We start from the raw sequence: 13,609 nt of genomic DNA, 5'->3' as shown, positions 1-13,609 counted from the left end.
GCAATAGGCAGCTCGGTTTCAATAAGCAGCATAGTTGCAGTACCTTTTTTGACCATTTCCTGCACAGTGTCACTTTAAGTGGAAATGTTTTTTTATAATGCTTTTGTTGTTTGCAGCTCTTCGTGATGTTCTGGCAAAGACTCCCGAGGCTGAGATTGTTGGAGCTGCCAATCAGCAGCTCATCTCAACCCTGACCACTAACCTGTCTGGTATCGATGCCGCCTCTAGACGCACTACTGTAAGTCCACCATCTAGCTTGATGCATTATGTGATGATCACTGCACTGCATACGTAGATTCTGTGCATGTGTGTGTTTCTATGATGCAATACAATACCACCTGTATTTATATAGCGCAGTACTAACTAAAGTTGTCTCAAAGCGCATGATGTAAAATGTTGCCTAAATCGTGTACAGAAAACAGGCTTGGCCTAAGCCTAAGTGCCACATCTACAAACATACAGTGAATGCAAAGGTTCACAACAAATGTTTGTTGAGTGAATGTGTATTGTGGATAATAGTGAATGGAGGTCTAGTGCTTTTTGTGTTTGTCCAATGATTGACAACCAGAATTCAGAAGCTCCCGGTCTAGTGGCACATATTCCAAATGACCTGGTGTCAGGTTAGTGCAATTGTAAAACCAGGTCACTAGGAATATGTGCCTCAGGATTGTAGCTTATAATAATGGTAATAATAATTTAAAAAAAAACTTAATTTGTGTAGCACAATTCATACAAAACATGGAACTCTATGGAAAACATTTTTTGAATACAGTCTGTCCATCACTCTGTCCATCACTTAGTTTGTCAGTCTCTACCATTTTAGCCTGATGCTGCGTATACGTTGTTTGACCTATGGCGCCTGGAGCGGCGTAGTGTATACCAGGGGTCACCAACCCGTCGATCAGTGCATACAATACAGTGTATACGCTGCTTAGGCTCTTGAGATTTGAGGGGGCTTTTTTTAAAATTAAAATGTGGGTATAAACACATTCTAAAGCAAAATGAGGGTCCCAGCTTTTAAGTGCAACTCATTTCAAGTTTTTATGTGCTTCGGAGGCTGACATATTTAGCTTTTAAGGGCACCACAGAGGGCACCTTTTCCCAAAAAGGGCTTACTAGGCATTCAGCAGGTGGGTTTTTTTTCCCAGATTTCATTGGCTAAAATGGGTTGAAATGACCGACCATTGTCTGCTTGTTGCTTGTCTTTAAATCCAGCTGGAAGAGGTGGCCAAGTGTCTGGAGAGGCAGGCTGAGCACAGTGGCGGTGTGCGGGAGCAGGCTGCCTTCCTGGTGCTGAGCCACACCCTGCTGCGGGGCATGCTGGACCTCAGCGAGACCCAGCACCTCCTCACGGCCCACAGGCTCTTCTCCCTCCTGGAGCCCGCCATCACCGAGCTCCTCAACCAACCTCCTGAGCAGGTCAGTTATCTCACATGTTTCATTTGATTTATTTAAGGGACACTGTGCAGGAAATGGTCAAAAAAGGTACTGCAACTATGCTGCTCATTGAAACTGGGCTGCCTATTGCCAAATTTGATCTTTACATGAAAGTTTACCAAGTAATAAAGAGATATTTCCTAGTACGGTCCAAGTAGAGTCATTTTTGCAGCTAAAAATGGCTGTTTTTGGAAATTCAAAATGGCAGACCATGGAGAAGACCCCCCTTTTCATGTATGATAAGTGCAATTTTCCCAGTCATAATGAATACTTAGAATTTGATGGTGGTGGTAAGTATTCATGAAAAAGGTAACATTAGTGAATGGGCAGCATGAATTCTGAAAATAAACAACTAAAAATCTCACACAGTGTCCCTTTAAGAAGCATATTCGTTGCAGTAGGTACACATTAATTACCAATTACTGATTCGTTTATGGGCATTAGGGCCCTACTGTGGCCAACAGTGGGGCTCTGTATTACTACACCTGCGATTCCAGCTTCGATTCCAGCCAGCCCGGGTCATTTGCAAGTCCTTCCCATCTCTCTCTCCCCCACTCGTTTCCTGTTCCTCTCTCACTGTCCTCTCACAAATAAAGACACAAAAGCCCAACAATATATACACATATATATATATTTATTTTAAAAATTATGGGTGTTAGTTGTGGTTGTACCACCTCACGTCTGAGCCCAAAAAACGTCATTGACCCATGTGTTGTCCTCTCTCCTCTCCTCTCCTCTCCTCTCCTCTCCTCTCCTCTCCTCTCCTCTCCTCTCCTCTCCTCTCCTCTCCTCTCCTCCACACTCCTCTCCTCTCCTCTCCTCTCCTCTCCTCCACACTCCTCTCTTCTCCTCCACACTCCTCTCCTCTTCGCTTCTCTTCTCTTCTCTTCTCCTCTCCTCTCCTCTCCTCTCCTCTCCTCTCCTCTCCACTCCTCCCCTCCCCTCCCCTCTCCTCTCCTCTCCTCTCCTCTCCTCTCCTCTCCTCCTCTCCCAGGGGCCTGTGGAGTCGTGTCCTCCAGGCCTGGTGGCCAAGCAGCTGGGGGAGTACCTGCACCTGCTGCGCTCGCGCCAGGCCGCCCAACAGGAGAAGACCGCTCTGGTGCTCGCCATACTGCAGCAGTTCATCAGCAGCCTCAAGAGCCCGCAGTCTGGATTCAAAGGTTGGCCCCTGCCTGTTTGGGTGTTTGTGGTTTGCTGTAGGGGTCAGATGTTTGTAGATATAAAATTTCCCCTCCAAATGTTACAAGTGTATACTGTACTACTTGGATTAAGATTTTAGAGAGCACACTTTTTGTTAGTATGAGGTCATGACTTTAAAGCCACACTGTCAAACACAGGTCAGTAAACAAAACACTTCTGCAGACTGGAATGCTGGGTGTGCAAATGTTTCCCCTCACAGTATGTGTATCGCACTCACACACACACACATACGCAGGTGAGACGTGGTGGAACCCAGAGAAGCTGGACACCAGCACCTGCTGCTACCTGCGTCTGCTGTGCCGGCTGTTTGACGTGGTGATCACCGGGGCCAGCCGGGGGCCCCTCACCTCCTGCTTCAGGGCCCTGCTGCAGAAGCTTATCCAGGTAAAGGGCCACCCAGCACACACGGTACATTAAATCTGGACTCAAACCAGGGGTGATAGCAGTCCGGCGCCGCGCCGGAAATCCGGCGTAGCGTGGCTGTAGAAAAAAATAAAAAAATAATTTCCCCAAAATTAATAAAATAATAAACTATCGCGTAGGCCTTCATTAATGTATGGTGAAAATAAATGAGCGCGCAACAGCCTGTTGTAAGAGACGCGAAAGGAACCCAAATGAGCAGCAGCCCATAATTGTATCATCCCGACATCTTACTGAAAAATGTATCAATTTGTTACGTCTTGCTCTTGAGTCACTCACCACATCACTGGCGGCAGTCTTCTAGTTCTAGTGAAAGGAGAAGTAGATTGGCTGTCAGTATGCACAGTAAAGAGAGAGTTCTAGGCCCCTACTGGTTACCCTTCTCAGATATTTTCACTGTCGACGGAGGCAAATCCAAAAATGGCATCTCGTTATACTGAAGAAACGGAAGAAAGTACTATAGGCCAAGTCTAGACCATTTGGATTCCGATAAAAAAATTAGCAACTGTTGTTAGCACAAATCCACATGGCTTGCTAGTTGTGATGGGGTGTGTTGAACCGTGTGGATGTCAGTGGAATACTAGTGAAATTCTGTGATCAAGAAAACGTTTTGAAGGTAAGGCCATTTAGTTATAATTTGCCCACTGTGGCATGTTGGCTTGGGCCCGAATGATTTTGCCTTGCGCAGGTTACTCCAAAAACCTGACCATAAACGGTTTATTGATGCGCATAAACGGGCTCAGTGAGAGAATATGTTTGTAATAGATTCGTCTATTTTCCTCATTTATGTGCGCTAAATGACTGCGCAATGTTGACAAACTTTGATAGACCTTCTTTTAAAAAAAAGTCTGTATGCTCAAAACGGTAGGCTATGCTATGCCCGTCATGATACTTTTTTTCTAGGTGTAGTGCGTAAATGTGGTCTGCATTGGAATAGCGGCTACCATTGCGACATGTCCAAATGACAATGGAATGCTTGGATCGCTAATGTTTGGCAAAAGCCTAGTTAGCCTACACCCCTTGTAGGCTAGTGTGAGCTGAGTTCGTGGATTTTGGTCTACTGTTGATTGAGGGATGGTGTTTTGCGTTCATTCCTGACAAAACCACGTGTCAAACTGATTTCAGGGAGATGTTTATATTAGTTATGCTGACTAAACCAACGCGCTCTGTGAAAACCCCCAAACAGCCTCGCACAGGTTCACACAGCCTTTCTCTCTCGCGCGCTCCCTGTCGTAGCCCTTCTGCGTAATCGAATCCAGTTATTCCACGCACGATGCACAGGTTGTATTGTCTGCACGCTCTGGGCTACTTAATCCCTACTCTCGGGCAGGGGGCAATTATCAATATCAGACTCTCATGAACTTCAAATACTTGGCTTGCGTTCATGTGGCCACCACGGTGTCACCTAGACATGCAGTGAATGTTCATCTTATCTTCACGCCCTGTGCTATTTTCATGTAGCTTAATTCGGTCCTGTCTTTGTTTTTGTTGCTTTCTGTTATCTTTTCAACTCGTACATTGTAATGGTACATGCGAGTGATTTTCATGTATTTTAATTGACTACAACCCAATGCGAAAGTCGCGCAGTAGTCACACAGGCTATATATACTGTCCTGTCCGTAATAACCACTGGTTCTGTCATCCGTGGAGTCGAAATATGCGATGTGAACGTGGGCCTGCATGTAGCCAATCATGCGCTTGTGCCCTAAATATCATGTACCGGTAATTAAAGGGCGTTTCCCTACAACGGGAAAGGCAGGGGTTTATAGCACAGCCCTTAAACAATCTGTGGTTATAGGTAGACCATGGGGCCACGAGTAGGCTATCTAAACGTATGTCCAGTAGCCTATACAAGTTATATGAGCAATGTCCCAATGAAAATGAAACTTATCAGCTTGCAGCAAATGTCATGTCATTTAAAAGTATTGCTCAATTAATTGGTAATCACCTCCTCTATTTTGGACAGAGTGTAGTTACTGTACTTTGGAGTAGTATTGCCTCCTACTGACCTGTCTTGGTATGGCTGCTACATATGTAGCTTTCAGTTAATTCAATGTGGTAAAATATGCACCATGTTTTCAGAAATGCATTCTGGTGTTGAAATGTTGCATTGGTTCAATACCCACCTCAATAACTTTAGTGCAACATCACAAGCCTAGAATGCATTTCTAACTGCATACGTTGGTATTCGTTTTTACAGCTAGAATTGAACGTGGTGGTCAGTTTCTTTCAGCCAAGTGCTGTAGCCTACCAACAGGGAAATGATCTGTGTTTTCGTGAATAACACTATAGAAATAATGCAAAAATGAAAACATTATCTTAAATGTTTGAATAATGTGTTTGAATAATAATAAGGCCTACATTACGTCTCATATGCAGTATGTCCCGTCGTCCCCCCGCCCCCCCCCCCCCCCCCGGAAAAAAGTTCAGGCTCAGGCTTTTTTTTCACTATCACCCCTGCATAACTATCAGCCCAATTCTGGGATCGACTGAAATCGCCCCCGTCATGGGAATCGATACTCTCCAGGAGAATTACTAACCATTGTGGGTTTCCTTTGTTGTGTGCGACCTTCCCAGATAGAATTTTGATATTTACAACTCAAAGAACATTGAGTAGTGTCTGTGCGTGTTTAAACACTATACAAAGGGCTGCTTGTGTCTGAGGTACAATTTCCGTCTATGATGTTAACAAAGATCCTGTGGTTGTATTTCAGACGCATCTGGCCGACACGCTGGAGCTCTTCAAGTTCCTGTCGTTGCTTTGGTGCTACGGCCTGAACTTGAGTGACCAGCTGGAATGTAAAGTCGGTGCCATCCTCCAGACCCAGGCTCTGTATGTGGGGAAAGCCCTGATGGCGGCCCAGACCGCCCCCAACCTTAACCTGCTGGCTTCAGATGCCTCTCCAGGTAGCATACTCTACATTTGTCTACAGCCGTCATAGTGAAAAGACGCCAGACCAGCTTTTTTCTGTGTTTTTAGGGAAATGTTTTTTCCTGTTTTCTGGTCAGTATTGTAAATAATATGCTAAACTATTGAATCGCTAAAGCAAATCAAATTGACCTACTGTATAGCTGACTGAAATTGCAAAATGAGTGACTCAGTGTTTTGGAATTATGGTCAAAATCCGTAGATTGCTGTCTGTACATTCAACAGGCGGGTACAAACAGAAAGTGGACCCTCACTATGTTGCATATGTAATGTAACAAAACAATAACTCGATGAATACTTTTTGCTCTCTCTTATTTCCCCTGTGCAGTGGTGCCGTCTCTGCTGGTGTGCCTGTGCTCCCCGGTGTGTGAGGTGCGCCGGGCCGCGGTGGCCTGTCTTCAGGTGCTGCAGGGGGCCAGCTCCTCCCCGTTCCTCCCCGTGCTGCAGGCCCTGCTCAAGACCTCAGAGGAGCTCATCTCCGATGCCTCCTACCTCCAACAGGTCAGCTAGCAGGAGCAGGTCGCACTCAGCTTGTAGAACCTGTATTTAGTTTTTAGTTGCTTCTTCATTAGTCTTTTCTGCTTGAACCTTTTGACTCTTCAGAGGCATTGTAGATATTACTCTTATTAATACTTATTGTGAGCATGGAATTGGTAAACGCCTACTTATGAAGCTCTATGTGATATAATAATAATAATAATAAACAATAATAATATGCTATGATATGCACATGTGAAAATATATCTGCACACTTAGATCCTCTTTCTGTTCTTTCGGTCCGAAAGCTTGGCAAATTAGAGAACACAAAATAAAAAAACGGCCTGGTTCATTTACCAATTCTTCCCCATATCTTTCTCCCCACTCGTGTCGTGTCTCTCACACTGTACTGTCACAAACAAAGTAATAAAAAAAGACCCCAAAAATATATTTTTAAATATTGGTAGTGGTAAAACTCCAGTCTGCATTAACTGAACCGGAAGCTAACGCTGAGTTTGTCTGCAGGCCCTGGGGACGCAGTATGACGAGGCCCTGTCAGGAGGAGCCAAGAGGAACCAGCAGCTGGCTGCCATTGAACAGCTGCTGAGGTGCATCCAGAGCCCCAGCTGCCCCGCCTACATCGGCAAAGCCCTGCTCCGCGCCCTGCAGGACGTCAACGGAGAGGTGAGCACAGCACCCTCAACATGCAATATGTGGGGTTAATAGTCACAGTTTTTATGACCTATGTCATGTCAGGGTGAGAGGCAGGAAACGTGCTTTTATTGGTCACGCACCACTGGTAGTGTTGGTATGACACTGTGATGCATTATATGCTGCTGATTAATGTCGAGTTAACTGACATTGGAGTTGGACGGATCAGTGGTAAAACGCACGTCTCCTTTGTCTGAGGCCAGAGGTTAATGGAGAGGTGAACATGCCTTATGTTGGCCACGCGCTACTGGCAGCCGTGGCGCAATTATGCAGCTACAATATTGTGGCACAATTTGAGGAATTAATATTCATAGATAGTGTGACACCCATCCTGTTGGGTTACAGACGTTGCGTTTCACCCGATACTTCAGTTTGTGATACAAGCGCCAAAATCGGTACAGATACTCCTTAGAAATTACTATTTTCAAAAAGTACGCGGGCCACTTCAAATTCAAGATGGCTGCCCATTTTCCAAGATGGCCGCCATACAGATATGAATTAGCGACTAAAACAACTGTTCCAATGGTCATACAAGCACCTAAATCGTCATAGATACTCCTTAGACACACATCTGTTGAAAAGTCATGCAGGCCACTTGAAATCCAAGATGGCCGCCCATTTTCCTAGGTGGCCACCATACATATGTGTAAGGTGACTGAAACATTTGATAAAATAGTGATACAAGCATCAAACTTGGTACAAATACTCCATGACATGACAAAAAGATGTCGGTCAATTGAAATACAAGATGGCTGCTCATTTTCCAACATGGCCGCCACAATTTTCTGGACAGCCCTTCCACCCATTGCACATTTCCCAACAGCTAACAAAATATGGATGGCATTCATAATACCATGAAAGGTATGATCTGATCTTCTGACCTGCAGATGGCTATAGCTGCCAGTGTGAGTATTGGGACATTTTAAAATTCCTATACTTTAAGACAACAAGATAATCTAAATTCATCAAAGGGATTATGATAATCTCTCAAATGTCCTCAAATCAGAGATTATGAAAATGTCTCCATTAATAAGAAGCAATGGTAGCCATCTTGGATTATACATGGCCTTCATGTTTAAAGTAGGCTATTTTTTTTTCAAAAAGGATAATGTCTAAGCAGTATTTGTGCTGAGTTTGGTGCTTCTATCACAATGTAAACGTTTTTCAGTTATGGAAATTCTGCAGTAGGTGAATGGGTGGCCATCTTGAATTTCAAATGGTCCATACACCTTAACAACAGAGTTGTGTCTGAAGAGTATTTGTAACACGTTTGGTGCTCACATCACTATTTGAACAATTGCTCTAGTATCTCCTGCAGTGTTCCCACAGGACTTTCTGGCAGCCATCTTGGAAAATGGGCGGCCATCTTGAATTTCAAGTGACAGGCATGCTCTTTCAAATTAGTTAAGTCTAAGGAGTATTTGTACCAATTTTGGTGCTTGTATCATTATTTTAAGGATGGTTTTATTTTCCTAAGACACATTTGAACGGTGACCATCTTGGAAAATGAATCATCTTGGAAAAGTCACCCGCATGCTTAATCAAAAGTGGTAACTTACATCTGAGGAGTATATGCGCCAAGTTTGGTGTTTGTATCACAAATTCTTCCCGTTGCCAATTTATATCTGTATGGTGGCCATATTGGAAAATGGGCAACCATCTTGAATTTGAAGTGGCCCGCATACTTTTTGAAAATAGTAATGTCTAAGGAGTATCTGTACCGATTCTGGCGCTTGTATCACAAACTGAAGTATCGGGTCACCTATCTCCCTAGCTATGCTGGGTAGTGAACAAAAAAAAAAAAGGCCGATCCCACCATTGGCCATGTTCAGGACAAGCAAAGTAAATCCAGCAGGAGGAGGAGAAAGTCTTCACAACATTGCTTGACCTCTGACTTAATCAGGCAAAGTCAAAAGACTTACTGAAGACCTAGAGGTCAAAACGTTGCACTCTTTTTAAAATAATAATGAAAGGGAAGTCAAGCAGTAACAGACTTTCTTCATCCTCTACTCTACTGGGTATTGGAGTGACTCATCAGAAAAAAAGACAATACGCTAAAATACACACTAAAATAATTAATTAATGTAACTTTTTTTTTTCCCTTCTGTGAATTCAAATAACGGAACTCTAAATATCCGCTGTGTGTTCAGAGGGTGCTGGGCGTCATCCTGACGCCGCTGGACGGGCTCCTGGACCAGTGCGGTGTGGACTTCTCTGAGGTGGAGCGGGACGAGGACCTGCTGGTGCAGCTGATGCTGAGCAAGTACAACGAGCACTCGGCCCCCCTGCTGGCCCGAGAGCCCCGCAGCCTGGAGGTGCTGGTGAAGGCCCTGGGCATCCGCGCCAAGCCCTACGAGGCACTGCCCAGCGTGCAGGTCATGGCACTGGAGAAGGTGGGTCTACTTTTTTTTTAAAAATGCACCATGATCGATTTTTAATAGTGATTAATCATGTCAATTAATAATGCTTATTGTTTAAAGTGCAATATCAACAGGTGAAGGTTACATCCTTGCCTTTGTCTTTTGGAGAGTTTCGCTCAGTGTGTTCCAAAAAAAAGTACAGGCAGGAAAAAAGAGCTCTTGTGTGCAACTCCTTTCTTTTTTCCCTTATAGCGCAATATTGCCATACACCATGGTCTCAAAACATTTGAGCAGTCCTTAAAAGCACAACTGTCAACTTTGTTTTCACAGTGCAGTAAATGAAAAGCAATTTTGATATGAAATGATATTGCTGTTCTAATCATAGTAGTCGAGTTTTGGCCATATTATCCAGCCCTAGTTTCACGGTTTGAACTATTGAGTTGTAGTGGTGTGGATCGGCACTGCCCTCACATTCCGATTCGATCACGATTCGGGAGGTAGCGATTCGATTCGATTCAATTCTATGCGATCCGATTCAATTCTACAATGCATTGCAATGCATTACATTTCTACTGAAAGCAAAGCAAATGTTTAATCAGTCATGATGAGGCAATACAAGTAGTCAGATACTGAGCAACAATTTATTGGCTGTTTTCTGTATCAGTCTGTATCAGTCTTGCCATGTTTTGAAGTGCTTTTGTTTAATTTAACATTAATTTGCTCCCGAAGTATCCATGGAAGTAATTGAAATGTAAGAAAATTGCGGGATCGATTCTGGAACTTGCCGGATCGATTCTGGATCGTCCGTGCCCCGCATTGGATTGCATCGCCGAATCGATCATTGTTGACCCCACTATTGAGTTGTTCCATACCACGGACTTGTCGTTATCCGTGTCATAGTCATCCTTCCACGGTCTCATATTATGTCTCGTCTTGTCCACAGATTACCAAGGCCTTCTTCTCTGCACTAGAGGATAAAAAGGTCCAGCAGAAGATTCTGGGGACGATGTTTGACTTGCTGGTGGACTGCAAGGACACAGCATGTGCCCAGGCTGTCAGCAACGTCTTCAAAGTGGTAATGGCAGCGTTATCCCATAAGATAAAAGATATGTAATCTACTGTATATCACCTAAATCAGTGTGCCTCTGATTTATAGACTACCACCTACAACAAGGAAGGTATTATTTAGGCTTTCATGGTACATTCTGGGGGATAGTGAAAAGTTAACTAATTGTAATATCAACAGTTTTGATGAACCAGTTTGATGAATACACACTTGTTCATTTCAATTCAATGCATGTGACTCTCATCAGGCACACTTACATACAGTAATCCTCCTTATTTAACACATGTTGTGGGTGTGTGTTTGTGTGTGTGTGTTCTCGTTATTTCCTCTTTATTAAAAATAAATAAATAAATAAAATAACCCCTCTTTGTAATTGCACTTGTTGTTCTGTATATCTCCTGTGCACTTTGTATTTGCTTGTGATGTTGGCTTGATTATGTCCTCTTCTGAAAGTCGCTTTGGTTATAAAGCGTCTGCCAAATGCAATGTAATGTAATGTAATGTGTCTTTCTGTTGTAGATCGCTGTAGATGCAGAGCTGGTGGCCATCGAGTTGACCCCTGTGGAGAAGCCCAAAGTCACTGTCAGTGTGGTGCAGGCTCGCAGGAGTATGAGACACAAGTGAGCATCTCAAACACACATTAGATGAATGGATGGGTGTAGTTTAGTGATCCCAAATAAAGGAGTGGGATCATGTCAGGGATTTTCTTTCTTTTTCTCCTTTTTTCTTTTTTTTTTTGAGCCGTGTAGCTACAATACTTTTATTTTGCCCTGAAGATGCGTTTTTGCCTCTAATGCCTCTTTTCCACTACTGGCGTACAGAGCAACACAGTGCGACTTGGCCACTACTTTTTGCTTTACCGATTGGACATGACAGCTCAATCGAAGATCAAAAAGTGGCGGCCGAGTCGTGCTGTGTCGAGCTGTAGGCCTACCAGAAAACCGGCAGTGGGAAAGAGGCATAACTTTTCTCTGTGAGGACGCACTGAGGACGGCTAGAGTCTGAAACATGTTTGTGTAACCCCCATCATGGGGCATTTAACCTTTTAGTAAAGAGATTGAGCAAGAAGAGCGTTTGGCCTTTTGTATTCTGATGACTATCTTTGGACCCGCGCCCAATGACGGCCACAACTGCTGACTTTTGAGTGTGCATACGATCAAAACATGCTCTACAGATGTGCTTACGCTAACAACTTGTGTCCGTGGGTCCTATTTCTCCAGGAAAGAACCAGATGCCTCTCCTGCTGCCGCTTCTGAGCTGGACTCGAGCGTGTCGTGGGAGAGGGCCACACTCATCCTGGAGCTCATGCAGCACAAGAAGAAACTGAAGAGGGCCGAGGTGCTGGTGCCAGCGCTCTTCAACCTCCTCTCCAGGTACAAAAAAACCCAAGATGGCTGACAGGGTATATCGTAGATAATGGTGCCTCTCTCAAAGCAAAGGAACTGGCATCAAAAGCTGGATGCTTCCTTGGATGATAATGGGTTCTATTTTGTTTCTCTTGACCGCCAGAGGCGGTGCTTTCAGCACATGGATATTCATCACACAAACGTACAGGTCGAGTAATAATACCACCAAAGTCATTTGTGACCTGGGTAACGTCAACCGGTCACCCCGTGAACGGGGTCAAAAGACCCTTGAACCCAGGAAATTACCTCCTGGCAAATCTTCTCGTGTACATTCCGAGCGACTGCCAAGCTCTGCCGGTCATCCGGAACTCATACAACTGTGGTTACGGCTCCTTCCCACTTTACCGGCCATTTGACGCTCATCAACGCGACGCACCTCGTTGTGTGGAAGGAATGCTTCTTGTCGGTGCACATGCAGGGTGACGGAGTACACTGAACAGGAATATCTCTTTCTGTCTTTCTACACGAGTACATCGATTAAGCAAGCTAACTAACGATGGCAACATCAAAGTCTGCCCTTACCTACTGTATGTGGACATGTGTTTACTTCACACATTTCATAGTTTTGATTGTCGTCAAAAATGTACATAATCCTTTGAACATAGGCACAAAGACCTTGCACTTCATAGTTTGCTGTAGTGTATGACTCTTACATTAAAATGTATGATAAACCGTCATAAAACTAATTTTAAGCAGCAAAACATAGCAGTTGGTCTCATGGGAATTCCTCATGTACTCAACAATCATTGGATAACGCTCCGCGTTCGCCGCAAGTAATTTGCATAAAATAGAGCAACATGATCTCCAAAAATTCCGTGCTCCTGGACACGGATGTTAAGGACACAAAATCCGTGTCCAGGAGCACGGATTTTGCCAAAATTCCGTGCTCCTGGACACGGAATTGTTTTCCGTGCTCCTGGACACGGAATTGTTTGAAGTGCTTTCTATAGGCTATTTCCACAGTCTTGTGTTTTCTCAGGATTTTTCTAATTTAAAATATTTCTTTAAAAAAAAAAAAAACATTTCTTACTCACAGGTTAGGGTTAGGGATTGTTTTGGTCTGGGCACAGCTAGTTTTCTTTCATTCATTATATGAGTTTGATAGCCTAGCAACCAACTGGAAAAGGTCTTTAATGACAGGTTAAGGTTAGGGAATGTTTTGGTCAGGGCACAGCTTAAATTGCTATAGCATTATTTTGTTTAGGATTAGCATTTGGTATGTATTTTCTAATGATAGAGTTAACACAGTGCTGTGGTAATAGCCTAAAGAAAGCACTTCCGTGTGCCCATCACGGAAAACAATTCCGTGTCCAGGAGCACGGAAAACAATTCCGTGTCCAGGAGCACGGAATTTTGGCAAAATCCGTGCTCCTGGACACGGATTTCGTGTCCTTAACATCCGTGTCCAGGAGCACAGATTTTTTGGAGATCAGGCTGACTAGAAGGGAGCTGAAAATGTTGACGCCCGTCAACTGTCAAAGTAGCCGCACCACGAATCCCAGAAACCTTTGCGAGGGCGTCGCCGCCTTCCAAATGAATTGAAGGCGTCCGCATCAACGCAGTCGCCGGTAAAGTGGGAACGGGGCCTTATATACATAACCAT

General features: G+C 44.1%; 1 protein-coding gene across 1 annotated transcript in view; it reads left to right on the top strand.

Annotated features, from left to right (window-relative positions):
- The window catches only part of heatr1 (HEAT repeat containing 1), a 42,973-nt gene that overhangs the window by 14,321 nt on the left and 15,043 nt on the right, over positions 1-13,609 (top strand). The window contains exons 16-26 of the mRNA XM_063183545.1: positions 117-238; positions 1,216-1,419; positions 2,432-2,597; positions 2,873-3,021; positions 5,772-5,964; positions 6,315-6,487; positions 6,989-7,147; positions 9,325-9,567; positions 10,478-10,609; positions 11,120-11,220; positions 11,821-11,973. Of these exons, the coding sequence (XP_063039615.1) occupies positions 117-238; positions 1,216-1,419; positions 2,432-2,597; positions 2,873-3,021; positions 5,772-5,964; positions 6,315-6,487; positions 6,989-7,147; positions 9,325-9,567; positions 10,478-10,609; positions 11,120-11,220; positions 11,821-11,973 (1,795 nt within the window). The remainder of the gene's footprint in view (positions 1-116; positions 239-1,215; positions 1,420-2,431; positions 2,598-2,872; positions 3,022-5,771; positions 5,965-6,314; positions 6,488-6,988; positions 7,148-9,324; positions 9,568-10,477; positions 10,610-11,119; positions 11,221-11,820; positions 11,974-13,609) is intronic.

The sequence above is a fragment of the Engraulis encrasicolus genome, chromosome 19 (genome assembly GCF_034702125.1).
Source record: "Engraulis encrasicolus isolate BLACKSEA-1 chromosome 19, IST_EnEncr_1.0, whole genome shotgun sequence".
Lineage (NCBI taxonomy): Eukaryota > Metazoa > Chordata > Actinopteri > Clupeiformes > Engraulidae > Engraulis > Engraulis encrasicolus.
The sequence above is the reverse complement of the archived record's forward strand: the minus strand, read 5'-3'. Positions and strand labels throughout refer to the sequence as shown.